This window comes from Manacus vitellinus, unplaced genomic scaffold (assembly GCF_001715985.3).
Source record: "Manacus vitellinus isolate BGI_N305 unplaced genomic scaffold, ASM171598v3 scaffold_66_pilon, whole genome shotgun sequence".
Classification (NCBI taxonomy): domain Eukaryota; kingdom Metazoa; phylum Chordata; class Aves; order Passeriformes; family Pipridae; genus Manacus; species Manacus vitellinus.
The window spans coordinates 266,895-288,059 of record NW_021940729.1 but is presented as its reverse complement, the minus strand read 5'-3'; the positions used below and the strand labels follow the sequence as shown (position 1 = coordinate 288,059).

The 21,165-nt window shown below is 40.0% G+C and overlaps 1 protein-coding gene across 1 annotated transcript in view; it reads left to right on the top strand.

The window, feature by feature from the left end:
• ARHGAP8 (Rho GTPase activating protein 8) overlaps window positions 1-21,165 on the top strand; it is a 43,193-nt gene that overhangs the window by 2,308 nt on the left and 19,720 nt on the right. Inside the window, exons 2-8 of the mRNA XM_018083687.2 lie at window positions 1,132-1,269; window positions 5,979-6,066; window positions 8,608-8,739; window positions 10,217-10,303; window positions 14,137-14,235; window positions 15,317-15,427; window positions 19,496-19,569. Of these exons, the coding sequence (XP_017939176.2) occupies window positions 1,132-1,269; window positions 5,979-6,066; window positions 8,608-8,739; window positions 10,217-10,303; window positions 14,137-14,235; window positions 15,317-15,427; window positions 19,496-19,569 (729 nt within the window). The remainder of the gene's footprint in view (window positions 1-1,131; window positions 1,270-5,978; window positions 6,067-8,607; window positions 8,740-10,216; window positions 10,304-14,136; window positions 14,236-15,316; window positions 15,428-19,495; window positions 19,570-21,165) is intronic.

Sequence of the window (21,165 nt, the reverse complement as noted above, 5' to 3'; positions counted from 1 at the left end):
AATGACTTTTTTTGGTGCAAATCCCGTTAAAAATGAAAATGAGACAATAAAGCTTCCGTGTGGCTGTTTGCAGAATAGAAAGACACTGAGAAACTGTGAGTGGAAAGCATTCCAAAACACTTAGTGCGAGTTTTTCTCTAGCACTTATTAGCTACTGGCACATAAATCTGGCTGAAATCAATATTTAATTCATTTTCTCTGCCCCGCTGGGCCTTGACTGGTGGTCAAGGCACATGAAACATGCAGATGATGAGGAGGCAAAATGCTCTAGAAGTACTTTTTGAAGTGGCAATAATCATGTTTGAGATCACAGAATCATGGAATACCAGGCTGGAAGGGGACCTAAAGGGTCATGTGGTCCAACCTTTCTTAGCAACAGCACAATCTGCAAAAACAGGCCCAGCACCATGTCCAGCTGCATCTCCAGTGTGTCCAAACTCATAGATAAACCTCTTAATTCTACCTTATTAAAACCTGAGTGATAAAAAGAGATGGATGGTGTACAAGGGCTGATTCACCTTATCAGAACATTAATTTTTCTCTTTACATGGGCCTAATACACACTTGTGTATCTGTGTGTCCATTTAGTGTTGTTCCCCTCAGGTTCTAGCAAACACTCATTTGAGAAGCACAGAAGTGATGGTAATCATCCCAGAATCTGAGCATTTGGATATGGATGTAACACCAGCTTTTTTTGAACCTTACAACAGTTTGGAAAAGGCTTGGGGGAGGAATAAAAAAGCAAAACAAAATCAAAAATCCAGGAACAAGATTGATTATCATTGTGTTGCTCGTTTCAGTGCAGAGTAAATTTTAATTCTAGGATTTAGTCCAGAATCCACTGAAATTTGGGGGAAGGATGGCCATTTTGTTGGGATTTTGAGCAGAAATTTACACCTTTGCCTGGCCTCTAGTTGGAGTTTAGGCTGCTTTTCGTATTCCAGGTTCAGAAGGTTGAAGGATTTCAAGGAAACTGGATTTTGGGGGAGGTGAGACAGAGATTTGTTTACAATTTGCTTCCTTTATGCAAATAATGAGTTTGCTCTTGGAGAGGGTTCACACGAGGTGTTAATGTGGAGTAGCTGTCAGTGCATGTGGTAGTGAACTGAAACTTTGCTGTTGCTCCTGCAGAGCTGCAGAAGGATGAAGCAGACGACACACAGGCAGGGCAGGAAGAGACATTTACACCTCCACCACCTGAGGATCCTGAGCTAAACATCAATCACCCCTACTATGATGTTGCAAGGCATGGCATCATCCAGCTGGCAGGTACGTTTGGAAAACCGTGTGGCTTTGCCTCAGTGCCCAGATAATCCCAGTTTTCTCCCTGTGCCCCAGGTGATACACAGGAATCATGGGGGTGCTTTCATCCCTCCTCCTGGAAAGCAGCTGAATGGGAACTCAGGGCTTTCCTGCAGGTGAATTATGAGCCGAACTGTTTGAGCTTAATCTTGCTTTAAAATATAACTCTAGCCATATATTATGATCTAAGGCCCAGCTGTGACTGGAACAGATCTGTTCTTCAACTGTGATAAGCTGTTTTGTTTTCTGAATCACCTGAAGTGTTGTGTAGCCACACATAATCATTTTTCTTGTCTGCCCAACCAAAGAGATATGGCTCAGTGTGCAAAAACTAACGAAAGGCAGCATGGAAACAGTTGACATGAATGTTAACTGCATTTGTCATCTGACTTTCTGCTGTGACTTGGAGAGAAGTTATGGATCCGTAGCTTATTTCAGTATTGCATCCTTTCATCTTTACAGTTATTTATTTTTAAAATATTCTGACAACATATGAGACATGCAGCAATATTTATGATATAAAAGCACCTCTTTAAAGTATGCATTGCCTATTTTTTTTTCCTTCTGGCTTATTTTTGGCATCAAAGTGCTGTTAAAATAGCGTTAATAATCACAATCCTGAACTAAAGAAATTAATACAATAAGAAACAATCAGTGGTCTTTAACATCCATCCTAATGAAGTCTAAGATTGTGTTGCATTGTGCACACTTTTTTGTGCCTCAGACTTTAGGTACTAAAGCCTAGATTAGGATTTTTTTAGGAAAATGATGAACTCAGGTTATACACAGACACCCTCCTGAGGTCAAGCCATGATGCCCCAGGTGCAGATCCACTCAGCAAAACCAGTCCTCTGGTGAGGGATGATTGACTAGGCAGAGAAATCTGTGGGAATTTGACTTCTGACTTGGAGTGGGAGGACAGTTTTCCCCATTGAAGGTAGTTACACACAAGAAAGCCCCCAATATAAGACTCAAATCCACAAGCAGGGGAATAACAATTCACAGTCTTGTGATTCTAAAGCTGCTACCTGTTAACTCACAAGGATGTTCCTCGCTCAAGTACTGGTTTTGTGATGGGTAAAATAATGAGATATGATAGGTTTACTTACTATCAAGGCAAAAACCCCCTAATTTTCATAGTCTCAGAAGGACTGTCATTTGATTTGGAAGTTAAAATGGTGGGGGAACTCAAAAAAGGGGAAGGAGTTCGGAATTAGAAATCTGCTGGCACAGCTCCTTTTGAAAATCCCTGCTTTTGTGGCTGGTGAAAGAGAGAACACGTGGTGGGGATGGAGCCCTTTGCTGGGCACTCCTGCCTGGCTCCATCTTTGGAATATGCCTTATTCCTGTGCCACAGAATGGGAATTGCTTCAGCAATAGTGGAGTGAAAGCCACAGTGGTTTTTTACCTATTTGTAGCTTCCATGGTTTCATCTTGGAACTTGCTCGTTGTCAGTGTTTGCTTGGAATAAAGTCCAAACACTGGATATACTCCTGGTTTGAATATACAGGAGCAAATCTTCCTGAAATGTTGGACTGCCTCTGATGGTTTTATCCCTACTACTGAAGCCTTTTGTAGGAGAAAACCAGTCCCTTAGCCATTGTTTAAGCCCAGAAAAGAGTGACCTTACCTGCCATTTCAGTCAGAAATATTTGATGAATATTGAATTGTTCTGCATATGAATGCAGAACACACAGAAGGTGAAATAAAACCCTCCACAAAAAAAAGACCTGCCCATGCCCAGAGTTTACTGGGCTGGAGATATATTCCAATGCTCTCTGGATTTAGATTCCAATGAGGAAGGGATGAGCTCTTCCCTTCCCATCCTGGAAGAGGCCAGTCCCTTTTGAAGCAGCTTTTAAATGATTTGTACCTGGTTTGTAGTGGTTTTCATCTGTTCGAATGAGACAAAAAGTATGATTTCAGTGCTTGAAGTGGCTGTGTTAAAGCAATTCAGGGAGCTGTTCCTTCATTTTTATTCCGTGGTGGAAAGACAATGAGATGCATTGTTTGAAATGACTGAAGAAAAAGAAAACTTTGAGTGAAAATATTTGCAGTAATTTATCCATCTCTTGCAGTTACCTAGTTTCCAACAGTTAATTAAAAAAAAAACAAACTAAAATTCCTTCTTGCTTCTCAAAAATTAAAATCACTTATACCTGCTTTCCATAACAATAGTTTTGACTATATGCAAAGGGGATTTTTTTGGGCTGTATTAACGCAGTGTAAAAATACAGTTAATTAAAACAGAATAGAGGACAGTTTAAAAAGATGTAAGCTTTATTAATTGTTTATTAATTAGAGATTGAGTTATGTCATAAATACCAGTGTGCAGCTGATGACTCTAAGCATGTGTAAACAGGTTCTTTTTATTTCTGTTTTGAGGGAGAAGTTCCAATTTGCTGCCTAAAAACAAGCTCAAGATTGTTTTTCCTATTCATTCCTGAAGCATCAAGCTCCCTAATTTTCTCTGGTTTGCTTCTATAATATGATTGCTGACAACTTCTTGCAGTGCCTGAATTTGAATGTATTCTTGTTTCATAGGACTCTGTTTCTAATGCTTGTGTTTTCATCAACTGCCAGTGACATCCTTTTATGTATTAAATAAAACTTTTTAATGGAATCCAAGCCATTACTGTTTTAAATCTTCATTTCCCTTCTTAGCTTTTTCTTGCTTTTCTAGTTACATTTAAAGGTTTCAGGTCCCCAGCCTGGGCCTTTGCAGAGACTGTGCACATTTATCTTCAAGATCCAATTGATTTCATGCCCCTTTTTGATTCTGAACCAGTACATTAGGAACTGATTAGAGTAGAATGTAGATCAGACTGTGAAAGGTAAAGTTGTAATTTAGTTTTTGTAACGTGAGGAGAAACTGTAGTGAATTATCTAATAAGCCTCAGGCACAAGTCCCAATAATTTTCAGTCCATCTCAGTGACAGCTTTGCTACTTCTTGCAATACCTTCAGGAGCAGGAGTAAAGGCTGATATCAGTGGAAAGCATTTCCTGCTCTAGTGAAGAGGGAACTTGTCTGAGTGATAAAAACGTGTGTTCAAACCCTTCAGGCAGGAATTGAACTTGGATTTTCCCAGTTCTGCACCAGTTTTTCTCTTGCTTCTTTCTCCAACTACTTTCTTCTCAGAATGGGAAAGGAAATCAATCCTTATTTACTGCACGTCTTGCTTTGAACATCAGACTGTAGGTTATACTGTCTTTTTTAAAGACAAAACTGAATTAATTACATCAAAATATATGGACATGCTTTCTTACTGAAACCCCAACCCTCAGCCCTGCGCAGGACCATGCCCAAGAGGTTTTTTTTTCTGGGTTTTAATTCAAGCAGTCAAATGTGACCAACAGTAACAATTAGTGACTGATTTAATAATTTATCTGGAAACCTTTCTATGGTTTATTTTGCTCATACCTCTCACAGATAAAATGTTCTGGAGTGCATTGTGACATAGCAGTTTTGGTTTTTTTCCACAAACAAGCTGTGATTTAGAAAGCAATCTTTTATTAATGTTTTCATTTAATTTTAGTACATCATTCATATTAATGCACGTCACATTATAATGCCTTTATAAGTACTCTGAGAATATAAAACAAGACACTTAAATAACTTTGGGAAATAAATTATGGTCTGTTTAAGAACAATATGCTGACATACCTGGGTACCTGTAATTGTGGTGGTGTGCATGTTCTTCTTGCAGTGGTGCTCAAGCACTTTATTTAACCCAGGAGTGAGAATTTATTTTTAATGTGGGAAGGGACATCAAGACTTGTGGTATAAAAAAAACCTTTGAGAAAGACAATAAAATAAGCATCCAGCCAAAAAAAGAACAGGAAGAAAGAATCAGCCAGCAGAGAAAGGAATGTTTTAGCAGTCAAAACTACACTGCTATGCTACAGCTACTTAATTTGTGGTGAGAGGGGAACAACATAATTATAAATATTGCCTAAAAAAACCCCAATTCTCTATTGTATTCCTGCCAATATCAAAGCCAAACTTTGATGTTTTGGTGGCAATAGAAGCAAGTATTGAATATCATTTGCTCTGAACATTGAAGTTAGACTAAGAATGTGTCAAATACTAATTCAGTCTGACCATTTTATGGGGTGTTTCTGTACTACCTTAGAAGGAATGGTATCTTTCCTGTAGATACATGGAAAATCATACTTGTGTGCCTTGCTTGATGTGTTTTAAATGTGACCTGAATGCAGCAGTGCTTCTGAAAGAGAGGATCTGAGAAAGCTTAAGCTGGTTAAAAACATCTGACAGAGAAGCAAGACAGAGCAGATGCCCCAAAGCTCTTGTAGGTAGAGCAGCATTCTAATAAATTCCAGATATAAAGCATGGAGAGTTTGAAAACGGGTCATTTCCAAGACTTCTAGGGAAAGCAGGCCTGTTTTCTTCCCCAGCTGAGTGCTGCAGCAGGACTTAAGTGTTCCCTGTCCTGAGCTGAGCACCACCAGCCACCTCTGAACGTGACCTTCCCTCAGCTTTGCCTCGTCTCTCGCCTTGTGCTCCCTGCAGGTCACTTGGGACTGGACAGGGAAGTCCCACAGCGTGTTTTGAGTAACAACAGGAGGTAGAGGTAGCCCCAAACATCACAAGATCCACCCCATTCCTCCAGAACTCCGAAAATGAGTTGTCTCTATTGCCTGTTCTGTCCCCCAGGCGATGACAGCTCCGGAAGGAAGGTGATCACCTTCAGCTGCTGCCGCATGCCCCCCTCCCATCAGCTCAACCACACCAGGCTGCTGGAGTAAGTTCCTTCTCATCTCCTGCATGGACTCCTTTACACCTGACAGGAAAAATTCTGTTAGGGAATGAGCTTTCAAGGAGGAGAGAAGCAGGAGGCAAGGAGTGAAGTTAAAAAAGGATGTAAGACCTACTAGTGTTAATATGAAGTGAATGAGATGATGATGACACTGCCAGTTGCCCTGGCTGGAAGGAGCCATTTGCTGTATACTGAAATTAACTTCTTGTCTTGATTTTATTAAAGAATTCTTATCATATTAAAAAAAAAATTCAAAATGAGGACCAATGAAGTGAAATTCTGGTATTTTAGTGCTGTGTACACTTGTTCTCCTGAATAGCTGTGTTTGCTTTAATTTGCTATCTTTTATCTCCTAAATCACTCAGGAAGAGCATTGTTTAGTTATTTGCATTCAGTGGGTTTTCTATTTTATAAAAATATCTCCATTTCATTCAGTATACTATGCTTAACATTTTTATGTGTATCTCACTTTGGGTCTCGTGTTAAAAGAGGTTGTGAACAGGTAACTTTACAACATTCTTCCTTATAAACTTGCTGTTTCTGCCTCGTAGTTTGTCACTACAAGACCTGTTCTGTCATGAGAGTCCTGTCCTTACTAAGCATTTTAAACGTGTTTGGAGTTCTTGTACAAATGTTCTTGGCAAAATGTTTCAAATGTCAGCACCCACTGGAAAGGACAGAAGTGCTTTTGTCTCAACTTCTCAGAAAGAGGAAAGGATATTACATATTACCTAGGAAATGGTTTTGGGAGCACACAAGGAGTGTTAGTGCCAGGGAGGAGGGAGAGCCCCACCAGTCACCTCCTCACCTGCAGTGATCAGTAGGAGTGTGACAAACCATGTTTATACCAAACCTAGGAACCCTCCTCAGCTCTGTGAGGAGGAGCCTTGATGGAACTCAGGTTTCCAGCCCTTAGGCTTTTCTGGACCTGAAGATTTTACATGTTTTCCTGTATCTGAGCCCACACCAAGTTCACTTGGAAAGTCTGAGCTGACAGAACTGAAGGCAGGTGTCTGAATGGGGACGTAGCAACACAGCTATCAAGTGATCTGCTTTTAGGTACTTAGACTCTGGTGTTGAATCCTGAGGAAAAGCTGCAGAGTAGGCCCTGATTGGTAGGTATTTTGTGATGAAATCATTTAAAGAATTGATTTGATAAAGCTTTTGTAATGCCCCTGCAATTCTATTGCAGCCCTGGAGCAGGTAATCGACTGTAGAAAAATACTGGTTATTGTGTGCCCACAAAACACTCTCAGTTATTTTTAAAAGTACAGGCTGTCTGGATGCAATGTGACAAGGAATTTACATGCTGTAAAATAAAACACCAGGCACTCTGTATGTAACAATATCTGTTTAGCTATATTTTAATTTCAAATTCTTAAAAAAAAAAAAAGTCTTGTCTTGAATGACTGTCACTACTACTTCTTCCATTAAAATACCATTTAATGCTTAAGTCAGGGATCAAACCATCATTATATTAATTGCAGTGGCAATCCTTGTCCCAGGATACTGGCAATCTAAAATTTACAATAAGCAGATAAATGAGGCTTTGGGAGGGTAAGAAGTGAAGTTATGGGCTTTTCCATGCAAAGGTGGATAGTCAAAGTGGCCCTGCAGATAGCCCCAGCCTTAATAAATGGCACATGGAACTACCTGCTTTATTGAATAAAAATTGCTTACCTACAATTAAAGGCTCTGTTGCAGCATAAGAAGAGAACATTGAAAATAACATGAGGAAGTTGAAATGTGACACAGCAAGACACGAGGCCAGATTGCACTGCTCCATCAGGGCTTGGTTTGAGTCACTGAGCTGTGTAATAGGCCATCCTGGGCTCTTAATTGTGGGAGAAGGGGAAGAGAAAAGCCTCTGAAACTGTGCCATAACAGAATGAGCACACAGAATTCTGCTTATAAAACATGCAGTATTATTTCAAGATGGGATAAGTAGTGTAGTTCTTTAAATTAGTTCTAAGGGAAACGATCTATGAACGCAGGCACCACAATGCAAACAAGGGGAAGGCAAATATAGTCAAGGAAAGCAGTTACAGTAACAGGTTGTAATTGGCAGTAATTTGAGGTAATGGATTTTTCGAGGATTTAAAAAGTTTTAAATTGAGAGGAAAACCCAAGATGTGTTGTTTATTGTTTGGAAAAGGCAAAATGACATTTTTTTGCTTTGTCTCAAAGGAAGGACTTTACAAGGACCAGAAAAAAGTCAAATAAAAGTTGCTGTTAGTTAAAATGCACCTCTTCAAAAATTTCTTGGCAAACACAGTCCTGTATTGTCTTCATCCTTAAGTGATTCATGAGCACCAGTGTTTTTGTAAATAAGCACATGCTTTACAATTTCAGGCGTTGCAATAATGTGGAATTATTGGCCACATTGCCATTAGAGCACGATGAACTTGTCAAATACCTTGAAGCAAATATAAGTTTACAGTCACTGTGCAATAACAGCACAGTCACTGCTTCAAAAATCTCCTCCAGTAAACTGTCTTAAAACTCCAATGTTATCTTTCTCCTCAGGTACTTAAAGTACACCCTGGACCAGTATGTAGAGAATGATTATACGGTTGTCTACTTCCACTATGGCCTGAAGAGTCTGAATAAACCATCTCTGAAATGGTTGCAAACGGCCTACAAGGAGTTTGACAGGAAGTATGGCTCCCAAATATTTGGTTTACTCTTAGGATTGTGTAATGTCTGTAATGAACTTCCATGAGGGAAGTGGATCTGTCCTGATCCACCCACAGCTGACTGAGCTCGTTTTGCCATTGCTGATTCTTGTAGTGATGTGAATGCTGTTGGAAAACAAACACAAAAATAGCTCCTTTCAGACTTCTGGGGTCAAAGGAAAGGGAGGACAGAGGAGAGCACAAAGGATGACATAATTAGCTTGCATTGAAAGCAAATGTTCAACAGGAACAGTTTCAAAGGAATGGATCTTGGAAGGTTTACGGCAGAGGCTCACTAAAGTCTTTTGGACATGTAATTGTAATCTAGGAAACTGTGAAGAACATAAAACTTCCACCCAGTGAGCAGATCATGCCCCTCACTGCAAGGTACAAAACAAACTTCAAAGGGAAGCTTTAGTAAAGCAACTCAGGTGTTCTGCCTGTCGGTTTTCCTTGTGGATTTTGGGTCCTTGTCCACAGCAGGGCCAGTTGCACAGGAGTAGTGCTTTGCTCGTGTGCTCTTTTCAAGCACAGGGCCCAGCTAAAATCCAAAAGGAAAACCTGCAATCTCTGAGTTGGTCCCTTTTTCCCCTCTTAGCATAACCTGGTTTTCCTTAGGAGTTCACCATCACATTTTTTCCCCCATCATTGTTTTCTGACAGTGAGTGTTGACTCCTGGGGGGAGGAGCACGAAGCAAACCTGGCAGAGTAATAGGCAACAATTCATATATAAAAACAGGACATATCATTATGCATTTCTCAATTTTGTTTTGCAATAACACTGAGTAAGAGCAGAGTCTTTGTGTGCAGCCTGGTTTCCATTTTGGCCTGCTGGAATCCACTGTTTATTGATCATGGAGTGACGCTGTGGAATCAAGCAAATCTGTAATGAAGGAAGGGTTTGTTTCTTACAAAGGGAACCATGCAATATCAAACAAATAGCACTTGGCTTCACCTTTAGTAATTACTAGCAAAACAGGCCACAATTAGTGGTAAAATTAAAAAATCAGGTGTAAATTCTACATCTGAAAATTTAGAATTTTTCTCCAACACGAAACTCCCGTAAGCAGAAAATAAAGGGATATGAAAGAAAGTGATTTTTTTACATGACAGATTTTTTTAATAGACTCTTCATTCTCTTATCAGTACTTTTTTTCAAATTGCCTAATTTCCTTTCTGTCCCCCTGATATTAAATCTGTGAGATGGTGGACATTGGTTAGGAACATAGTGGTGTTAACTCGGCCTATTGTCAAAGCTGACCATTTTTCAAAATTGCGTTTGGGTTGTTTTTTTTTTTTCATTTTACATTCCATTTCTTCTGAATTAGGTCTTCTGAATGTATTTGAAAAGAATGGTGTGTAATGTCCCTGTAATAATACCTTCCATTCAGTTGTAGCTATTCAGTCCTGCCATCTGTGGTATTCAACATCCTTCTAACAATTTCAATTTCTTTTCCCAGGTATAAGAAAAACCTTAAAGCACTCTATGTTGTACATCCAACCAACTTCATAAAAATCCTGTGGAATATCTTTAAACCTCTTATAAGGTACTTGGCAGTTTATTGAACACATTATTCCCGTTTAGTTCAAGGATGGTTTGTTCTCTAATAAGTTGCTTTTAAAAAGGCTTGAGGTAAAATATGTCAGGTAACAGCACAATACCCATTTAAACTGTGTGGGATTAATGGGTAAGGTGAGCTTTAGCTGGGGTATGAATAAGAGGGTAGAGTTCTTTGCTTTCTAAGAAAAGGGAGTCTCAATTCTTAGCAGTTTTACTGGTATGTTAAAGTAAATATCACTTTAAAAACCAGTTATTCTGCGGACCACGAATGATTTTTTTTTGTCATGTTTGACAGCACTTCCCATAATGGAACTGGGGGTGTGACTGGAGTTACTGGGTGGTGCAGCAAAGTGGATAATGAATGGTTAACCCTCAGGGGGAGCTGCAGTGGTGACATGAATAGGAACGATACAATTGTGTGTTCAAAGTTAATGGATAAGCCCTGAAGTGCCTGTAAGAATTTGAAATGGAGGATATAACGGTGAAGGTGATGGATTTTACTGTGTGTTCTTTTCCTTGGCATGGGGGAAGCTGGTGCTACCTACAAGGAACCACCACCAGCGGGCAGATACTGATAAGTGCAAGGATGGCTGGGCTTGCTCAGCTTCTGCTCCCGAATTTCTGTCACTTCCCAAGTAATTCTGACATTTTGCTGATTATATTATGAATGTCCTCAGGGCTGGAGGATGAAAACAGCTAATCTTGAAAAGCCATAATGAACCAACCAAAAACATCCACTACAGGAACTTGCCACTGGTTCAATTTCTGACTGGTAGAAAGCTAATTAATTAGAGAAGGGAAGTTTAACTTCTAGGCAGGCTGGAACGTGTAAGGGGCATGTGAAAATAAAAATTGCAGCTAAAATCACTCCAGAATGTGCTGCTCTTGAAACAAGAAGACTGATTATAGGTCTATATTTTAACTAGCAGTAAAATAAATGTCAGTGATCCAGGACATAGTGCAATGGTGAGAAAAGAAACAGGATGCCCAGTACCTGATGGTGCCTTAGGAGTGGGGATGGGTTTGCAGTTGGTTTGTTTGTTCCTGATTTGCTTTAGGATGGGTATGGAGAGCTTTCTAGAAACCAAAACGAAACAAACCCAACCAAACAACAAAACCAGCCAAACAAACAAACAAACAAAAAAGGGCAAAAAATAAACAACAACCCCAACAATCAAACAAGACAAATTCTTGATGGATATTACAATACTCAGGTGAACCAACCTCTTTCTCAGAGGCAGCCAAGAGTTCCTTGGGAATAACTCCAGGCAAGGGGTTTGAGGACACTGATGATTTTCATTCAGTGCATGTTAATTCACTCAGTGTGACAGTTGACTTACAGCAATAATTGGTCACTAATTCTTACAAAATGAAAGTTTACAGGTACCTGTTCCAAATACTCATTTTCCCTGGATCTAACTATGTGTAAACAAGTGAAACACCTTTTTTTCTTGGACAGTACACTGGCAATGAAATCTTCTTTTGCTTTGAATATGAATATGGGTGATCCTGATGAGCTGAAGCCTATCTGGCATAAACAATTCAAACCAGGGCTTGTCAGATGCAGCAGCATCAAATCGACCTTCTGAACACTCTGTTTTTGTCAGGATTGGTTGTTTTTGTTTGTGCTGACATTTACCACTGTGTACCTGGATACTTCTTTTGAGTCTAATTTAGTAACACTCTCTGTGTTTAAAATCTGTAACCAACAGCAACAAAGCTATTTGTACACGGGGACTGACAAAGTGATTGGAAATATGAGGAAACTCTAAAATGCTCCATAAGCCAGAAAGCAGGAATTAGCTGAAGCTTAGGAAAAACCTCTTTATTCCTTTTTTTTTATCTTAATAGCTAAATGTCCACATGCATTGGGCATTTTGGGTTGACTCTAGTTTGGGTTTGTCAAGGAAGGGAAAATTTAAGGATATAATTTTAAATTTAAGTGTGAAAGGGCCCATGTACAATCTCCCTAAATTATACTCTCATTGAAGACTAAAACTTATTAACAGTGTTAATTTACTAGAATAGTAAATTTGTTCACGGTACCTTTCCCTTCCAGTTTAGATTAATCTTACCTTGGCAAATCATACTTTTAATTTAAGTGTCAATATTAATCCAGTCCACAAAAGCAAGGGAGAAAAGCCCTCTACACCTTCTGTTTCCTACTTTTGCTAAATTAAAGCCCAGACTCATTTGTAGATAGTGTTGCCAATAAAAATAGCAGGTGTAAAATAAATTTCATTATGAAGAAGGATGTATTTATTTTTCAGGGGTCTGTTAGTACATTTGGTGCCTGTTGGCACATGGCCTAAGTACTTTTACATGATGTTTTAATGTGTTTGCCAACAACTGGGCAAATAGCAGAATTATTAGAGTGAAGGACAAATGGAGTAAGTATTTTAGCATTCTTTTATTTGAAAGGACTTAAGAAAATGTAAATGCATCAAATTTTTCAAGCTCCTGAGGTTGATTGGTCTTCTTTCCAGTCCCAAAAGAAACCAGCAAGCAGGTTATGTGTTCAGTCAGGTGTATTTTCTCCAAACTGCAAAACAACAGTAAGAAGACCACACTCCTATATGTGAGCTCACAGAAACCACCCACCTGTGTCACAAACAATACACATTTAGGTGGTGGTGGTGATGGGGCATTTTTAAGGAACAGCACTAATTCCTAATTACAAATTCGGGGTTCTGTGACCTGTCCTGCATTACCAGAGGTGATTAAACACTGAGTTCTGTGCTAGCCCGTGGCTTGGGCAAGATGTTGGAAGCCCAGGCTGGTTTGGATCACAGACGCTCTGGAGAGCTCTGAAGTTGTGCATGCACAAACTGATACTCCTCAGTGTCCCAAAACTGCTTTGCTTTCGGGAAACTTTATCTCGTTTCAGTTTAAATCTAAAATTTCAGGAAGTGGCTGATGTTTGCGCCGTGTCCCACTAGGGGGAGCGTGTGTATGTGGATTGGACAATCCGGGGATAAACTCTGTCACACCTCAGCTTTCCTGCAATTTCACCCTGGAAGTAAAGGTGCAGGAAAGTGCACTTTTTATCATCAACACCTGCTGTTTTCCTTGGCACTTCATCACAGTACAGATGCTTGGCGTTGTGGGAAAATATTGCATTATTTCAGACGGTGTATATAAAGGGGTCACTGACCCTTGTTCGAAAAGCTCAGCCTGTACAGTCCTGTATTCTGGCTGAAGCTCAAGACCCAACTAGTGACACTTCAGATTTGGAAGTCTGGTTTGTACAGCTCGGAGAAAAATCTTGTCATCCATGGTGTTTCCCAGAAGTTACCCAGCCCTTTTCAAAATGGATAAAGCTGCTGAACCAACACTATCGATGCCTTGAAAGTATTGCCTGTTGCTTGACTGATTTATGGTTTATTTCCACAGCCCCGTTATTTTGTCTTTAGGGTGGAATGCCTAAATAATACAAACACGTTGTTCTGCTGCCTGTGTAACATTTTCTCCAAAGTTAACAGTGCTTTTAGTGAGCTTTCTAAATGCTGTGTGAAACCTGGTTTTCAGTGGCTTTTAAAGCAATGTTTTTCATATCTATGCAAATCACAAAACACTCAGATGGAAGGCAGTTATTTTTATTCAAATCAGACTCTCAGGCATGCACTGTATATGTTTGATCATATGAAATGAAACACATCTTACGTCTCCTGCTGCTTCAATTACAGTCTAATTTTGAGTTGCATCAGCACTTACATTTTTGTAATAGAAACTAAACCCTTTGTAAATGTTCCTCCCATGCTGATTTTTATACTGCTTTGTGATTTTTTTTCTCAATATTTTATTTATTTTTTTTTCCAGCCATAAGTTTGGGAAAAAGGTCACCTACTTGAACTATTTAAGTGACCTGGCAGAACATCTCAAATACGACCAGCTAAATATCCCTCAGGAAGTCATCCGGTACGTGGCAAATGTAATCCACGTTGTCTCGCTTTTCCTCAGGCAGAGTTGCATCCTGCTCACTGTATTCTGGGCAGAACCTATTTCTTCAGCGATTAAAAGTCTAATTTACCTGCTTGTGCTTGGCTGGGTAAATTCTGAAAGCTGCATTGGCATCAAACATGTTCTGAGGTGCATGAGATGTTTAGTTTTCTACAGGTCTGGAACATCTCCATCTCAGTTGTGGAGCATTTCCTTCATGTCATTGCAACTTCTCTGTGAGTGTCAGCAAAGCCAACCCACACGTTGTTACTGCTCATGAGCATCATGTAACTTCCTTGGGCAGAGCTGGAATCCTGACCTCTTTCCTTGCATATTGTAGCAGATTAAGTGACTTCCTTTCGTTAAGAGCATTCCCAGGCAGCGAAGTGTTGGTTGATTTTAAACTTTATGGACGTATCTGTTGTCAGCAGTTCCATTATTTTTGTATGTTGTGCATTAGGGAGGATTGTTGGAGTGGAGGGTGGGAGAGAAGAGGGAAGGAAATGCAGAGGGCTGTGCTTGTCAAGTGCCAGTGTTGGTGTCAATAACATCTCCCCAACACGGTGCTTTACATGGAAATGCTTTGATGTGCTGACAGGAAGTGATTTTATGTCACTGCTGAATGAAAGGAACTGGAAGCTTTGATTGCGACTCTTGCTGATGCCTGGCAGGTTTTTACACACCTTTTGTGTAAATATGGAATAACAGAAAACACCTTGCAGCTCTAAGGTGATAAACTGGATTGCATGGTTGCCAAAGAAAAGAGGGTTGTGTTTGGAGTAGCAAATTATAGCGTGTTCCTATTTTTTGGACGTATTTATTGCTGCACTCCACTGGCTGAAGCAAAGGAGCTCTTCTATGTCGTGCTTAGGTATTCTACCACAAATACCACTTACAAATTTCCTCACACTGAAATTAAATGCAAGTTCTGTAAGGCCTGCAGAATACACACTATTGTCAGGAGATCAGCATCATGAGCAGCACTTACAGCTGTTCATACACACGATCTGTCATCCGTGGTGCACAGAAAATCAATGAAACCCTGATTTTTTTTTTGCAGACATGATGAAAACCTTCGGAGGAAACAGAAGGGAAAGCTGCCACCTGTGGTTAAGGTTCCTCCACCACGGCCACCTCTACCTACCCAGCAATTTGGAGTCAGCCTGCAATAGTAAGCCAGGAGATTTCAAAAAATATGAGATTTCTGTACCCTACAGCTTTGTGATGTGCAGGTTCACCAGACAGACTGCCTGCAAATAATTGGTTTGTTATATGTTTAGTTTCTCATTCTCTCTGCAAGCCACAGAACCATGAGGCCAGACAATATATTTTGTGAGTTCAGGACAGGTCTCACTGTCCCAGTGACCTGCCTGATCTTCATGTTCCCATTTTCTCAGTGGTAGTCAGTGCACAACTTTTCTCCCAGTGGAGAACATTTTGCCATATATGCCAGAGCCCTGAGCTAATGAGTTGCTGGTGGATTCTGGCAGCATGGAAGCGTTTTGGAGATATTTAGATGACAGATAGCAAAGCCAAAACGAAGCTTCAGGCTCCACAGTGGCTGCCCATAGCTCAAATGGATGCTTGAGCCTTTATACATTGTTGTTTTGTTGCTCACAGATTGTTCTGATCAGAGTTTGATGGAATGAATAAAATCACTCTCTCCCAGAAATGCCCTGACAGCTGTTTGCCTAGATTACAGCACTGTATGTGGCATAAAAAATGATTTACTTTGCACGAGGAATGGGATGGCAATAGTACTTGCAAGATTCAATTTTGGTAAAAAACAACACACACACACACACAAAAAAAAAAAGCCCACAAAACCTTCTAGCTTCCTACCCACAGTCATTTCTGTCATCATTCTCTGGCATCCTCCTCAAAAAACAGCTGAAGAATATTGTTCACATTCAGCGAAGGCAATTTAGGCTGTCTGATACATGGACTTTTGTCAAATCCCCTCCCACCCCCAGTCTGCTTTTCTGGTTCTAATGATTCAGCTGTAAATGAGATATAAAATGTAAGTTCCCTCTGCTTTCTGGAAGGCCTGGAATTAGTACAATCAATACGTATTGTGTGAGAGCTGCTATGACATGAACTTTTACAGTACCCCTTTAGAGCTCAGCCTAACACTTGAAACATGGCTAACTCCCCTCCCTAAGCCAGAGACTATCTTTTAGGTGGGTTCCACTGGGTCATTGGGCAGGACAATGTTTTATGCCACCACATTAGTAAAGCCAGGACTGTTTTCAGGCAGGAAGCTGTGTTACCTTCAGTAAATTGTGTCCTCACCGCTTGCCTTGGCTTTCACAAAGTATAGAAAGGATGATTACTTCAGAAAGGGCTTATCTGGGGGTAGGGAAACACCAAACAAGGCCTTGCTATCATTTTTGTTCCAGAGAGTTCCAGCACTGGGGATGGAGGCACTGACAAACAGATGCTCTCCGTGTGTGGGTGCAGTTCACAGCACTCGAGCACCCAAAATGGATGTACGTGGGGATGGCAGTTCCTCCTGTCTGCCCACCCCTGTCCAGATTCACTCATCACCACTGGGGATTACAAATAAACAAACCCCCTGCAAGTTCTAAGTCAGAAATAAAGGAATTAATTTAGAGGAAAGTAAAATTAGTGATGGATGGGGAACAAAATGTGCTGGGAGCTTCTAAAATCTGAACCAAAGGAAAAGGTATCAACTTTCATCTTGAGGAATGAATTGTTTTTGCTGATTCCCTCTCCTCTTATCATCTCTGTGGACTGTAATGACAAAATGACATCCCACCTGTGCCATGGATGGGGACAGGGGGCAGAGAAAATGGACAAAATTGCCACAACTGTCCAGCTGCTGTTTGCTGAGTGGTTATCATAAACATTTCAGGGTGCCTTCCTTTTGGCCATGATCTTTCTGCTTGTGCATGCTGGGCATGTGTGCCCAGGGAGGAAGGACTGCATTCTAAAGCAAACCTCTGCATGTCTCAGCAGGGAAAAAATGAAAGGGAGAGGGAAAACAAAGAGAGAGAAAGATTATCAGCCAAGAATACTTAATGACACTTGAGAACAACGTGTGAAGGCCTTGTGTGGTAGCTGTCTGCTGTCCAGCAGTGAGTCACTGGGTGTGTAAGGTGCTGCAGTAACTAATCAGGGATCCTAGAGTGGGCAGAACTCATTCTCTGTGTGCCAGGACAGACCTCTTGGACCTGACGTGGCTACAGCAGGATGGAGATCCGTGGGTCAGTCCCAGCAGCTGTGCCATGCACTGAAATACTCTGTTCTGCTCCTCACCTAAGCAGAAAGAAGAAGAGATGAGAGGAAGATGGCTCTCATTTCAAATGTCCCACAGCAGCAGCTGACCCCCAGTGTCAGTTTGTGTTGTCCATCCCAGGGCACAGCTGCTCATCTCACCCTCCTGGCCGAGGCAGGAGACACCCAGGCTGCTGACAGGATCCACAGAGAGAGGCAGGAGGGGAAATTCCATTGACCTCTGAGCTGGTCTGGTTTACAATACCTGCACTGACGTCCCTGCAATCTTTTCTGTCACCTCAGGTCCAACAAAGCCAACTCTGTGTCCCACATACTCTGAAAATACACCCCCCAGCTTGCCCAAACAGAACAAACCTCTGCATGTGACCGTCAGTGGATACCCTACTCCATTTTAAAACACCATTTATCTTGAGAACCTCCTTCACTGTACTGGGAACAGAACCTCTCTTAAAAGGGAATCCTGCAGAAAATGTTAGAAGTGCAAAACCACCACCTTTCTTCCTAGGGGAAAAAAAGACAAGTTGTGTGTAGGTTTTATTATTACAAATTATAGCCCAGTTATTTGTCTCACCTCTCTGACAGACAAACTAGTGCTCAGCAGGAGCCGGTGCTGTAAATAATCAGTTTGCTATTTATACACTGAAATGGGAAACACATTTATGGGTAACAATAATAATTAGAGAATGTTTATAAAAAGCTGCTGGGTTGCTATTTGGTGCCTCTGGAGTGAGCAGCTGTAAGAAAGCAAACACAATCAGTGCAACTTCAGAGAGGCTGAGAATGGGTTCCATGAGCCTAAATTGTCAATAATAAAGATGTAACAGCTTCCAAGCACATTAAATTCTTGATGATGTTCCCATTTCAGTCAATTAGGCTTTTGACTAATTTTGGTAAAAGCTGCCCTAAGTGTTTAGGGTCCTGATATGAATACATGAAATAAAATCATTTAACACACAAGGAGAGTGTTAGAACTCCCCTATTAGAAAAGCTAAAATTAGTGTGAGGGTTTTTTCCCTCACCTTGATTTGCTGCAGGCTTTTCCTCACTGGTATCCCAAACCCTGACCCCAGTAGTGACCTCATCTCCCAGCCCTTTTTCTTATTTAGTCTCTTACTGGAGACATAATTTCACAGGGGATTCCAACTTGCATGCTATGCAAAGAACCCCTGGAACTTCCTTCCTTCTCTGGTTTGTTAGCAAGACTAAGTTATTAATGGGCTGTACAGTCACTTGTTCTATGTTTTTGCAGCAGACTTATTATATAACATTGTCCACATAAATAAGTACTAAGGCTACTTTAAAGTCTGAGATTGGTCCTTTATGTTGTTGTTGATTACTGTAAAGTGTAGCATAATACTCTGCAGATACTCTTGTTATATTTTTAGGCTGCCAAAGACTTTTTTTTTTTTTAATGAGGAGGATAATTGCAGAATTTTCTGTGCTGTCTAGATCAAGAAAATGCCATGTTCCATTTTTTTGCCTCAACTGTTCACTCATGAAGGAGAAAGAAATCTCATTTCATGGAAATCATTCAAGGCGTTAATAATCTCACTGCCCCGCTTTGCCTTCAAAACAAATAGTACAATATCCTTTTAATTATACATACACTGGGGCTTAAAAAGAGCCAAATGACAAAGAAAAATCTGCATGATAAAAGGCTCCTAAACTTGCAGCATCCCTTGATCAAGACTTACTGGAAAGCATTTGCTGCAACCTCCTTCCCCCTCTGCCTTTAAGCTGCCTTGAAACCCCGTTCCACCAACAGCATCCAACCAAATCCAATCTCCAGCAGGGATAAAGTTGGTTGGGAAAGACTCTTGTCTTGGGCACAGGCTCTTAATTTGTGAAATTTAATGTATGCTCTCAGATTTCTCTCTGGGTTTTGCTCAGGCTGTTCTGTCTTACTTTGGACTCTTTGTCTATAAATGCCACTTAAAGGCTGTTGCTTTTTCTTTTTTTTTATTTTTTTTTTCCCTGACAGTATCAAGGACAAAAACAAAGGTGAACTAATCCCCCCAGTAATGAAGGAAACCGTATCCTACCTAAAAAGTAAAGGTGAGTTCTGTGTCAAAGCTAAAGGTGAGTTCTGTCCTTCAGTAGTATGAAACTATATAACACTCAGTGCCTGATTCAGCAACAATTACAACTGCACAGGACATGTTTATATCCTGAAAACTTTACTGGCAATTGGGCACTGTCTTGAGAGCTTTGATGGATAGGAAATAATTATTATCAGATTATTGTCTCACTCTGAAAAAAAACCCAAAAACCAAACAAAGAAAAAAAAAACCAAACAAACAAGAAAACAAAACAAAACCAAACCCAAACAAAACCAAAATATTTTTAGGATTTATTTTATTTATGTATTTTAGCTATTCTTATTTATTCTAATTTATTTTATAGTATATAATACATATAAAATAATATAAGTATGTTATTTATTTGTATAAATATTAAATATTATCTATAGTAATCCTTAGGTTTAATTAGGGAATAGCAAATCTGGGGAGATGTCTTGAAATATTATACATGGTAAACCCATATAATAGTGTTGGAGTAAAGTAGAATGTCCAGTGAAAACCAGTGAGTTCTATTTTTCTAGGACCAGTAGTTATAAAAACTCACTTGGGAAAAATATTTTTGCTGGCATTTACAGACCCTTTGGCTGCAATTCATGTCTGTAGTTACATTATATATTTATATATTTATATATAAATATATATATATATTTATATATTTATATATTACAAAAATACCCATATTTAAAATGGGAGCATCCAAATCTGAGTTCTCTCTATCACCTTCAGGAACAGGGCAAAGAGAGGGTGGGTTTTGAACCTCTGCTTTTGCCACCAAGCTTATCTTACAGGTGACAGAGCAGACACAGAGCATAACTGGCACAACATTACACAGGGCTGGAACTGGGAATGACTCCTAAGATCCCTGAAAGAAGGGTGTGGATTTTTGATAGGTGTGTCAAGTGAAGAAAATCAAAAAGGAAACATCACTGGCATTTAGTATGCCATTAAGTTTAGTTAATGTTTGAACGAATTTTGAGCATCAGCATCATTTTTAAGACAAAAACCAGGCTCACATCCCTATATTGCTGTTAGATGAGTTTTACCTGAAATTTTCCTCATTTAAAGAGCTATTTGTATTGACAGCACACAAATTATATAAAATGCAAATTCTGAGTAAATTGTATCTTTCTTTAGACAGAAACCTGCATCCCACAATACTCCTAATTCTTAATTTTCATCCTTCAGCGGTCATCCTGAACAAAGTAAATTTTGCTTTCAGTGCTCAAACTGTATGTGAGGATCTCTGCTCACTTTAACTGTTGCCACCAGGGTTTGCTCTGAGTTTGAGCTTATTGGAACCCTAAGTGAGAAACTACAAACCTTTGAAAAACCTGTACTGAGCAGGCTTCACATTTGTGAAGACAAAAGGGGGCAGGCAAGAAAAACCAGTGCTTCTCAGCTTTACTGCTGCTGTGGAAGGGAAATCCTGGCTTTGTTTCCGTCAGTACAAGAAGATGTGGATTTAAATGAGGACAGAATAAATAGACATGGTCAGAAATTGCTGATTTATCTTCAGAATACCTGCAGCAGCCAAGGCTGGAGTGGGGCCAGTTCGGCTGTTAAAGGTACC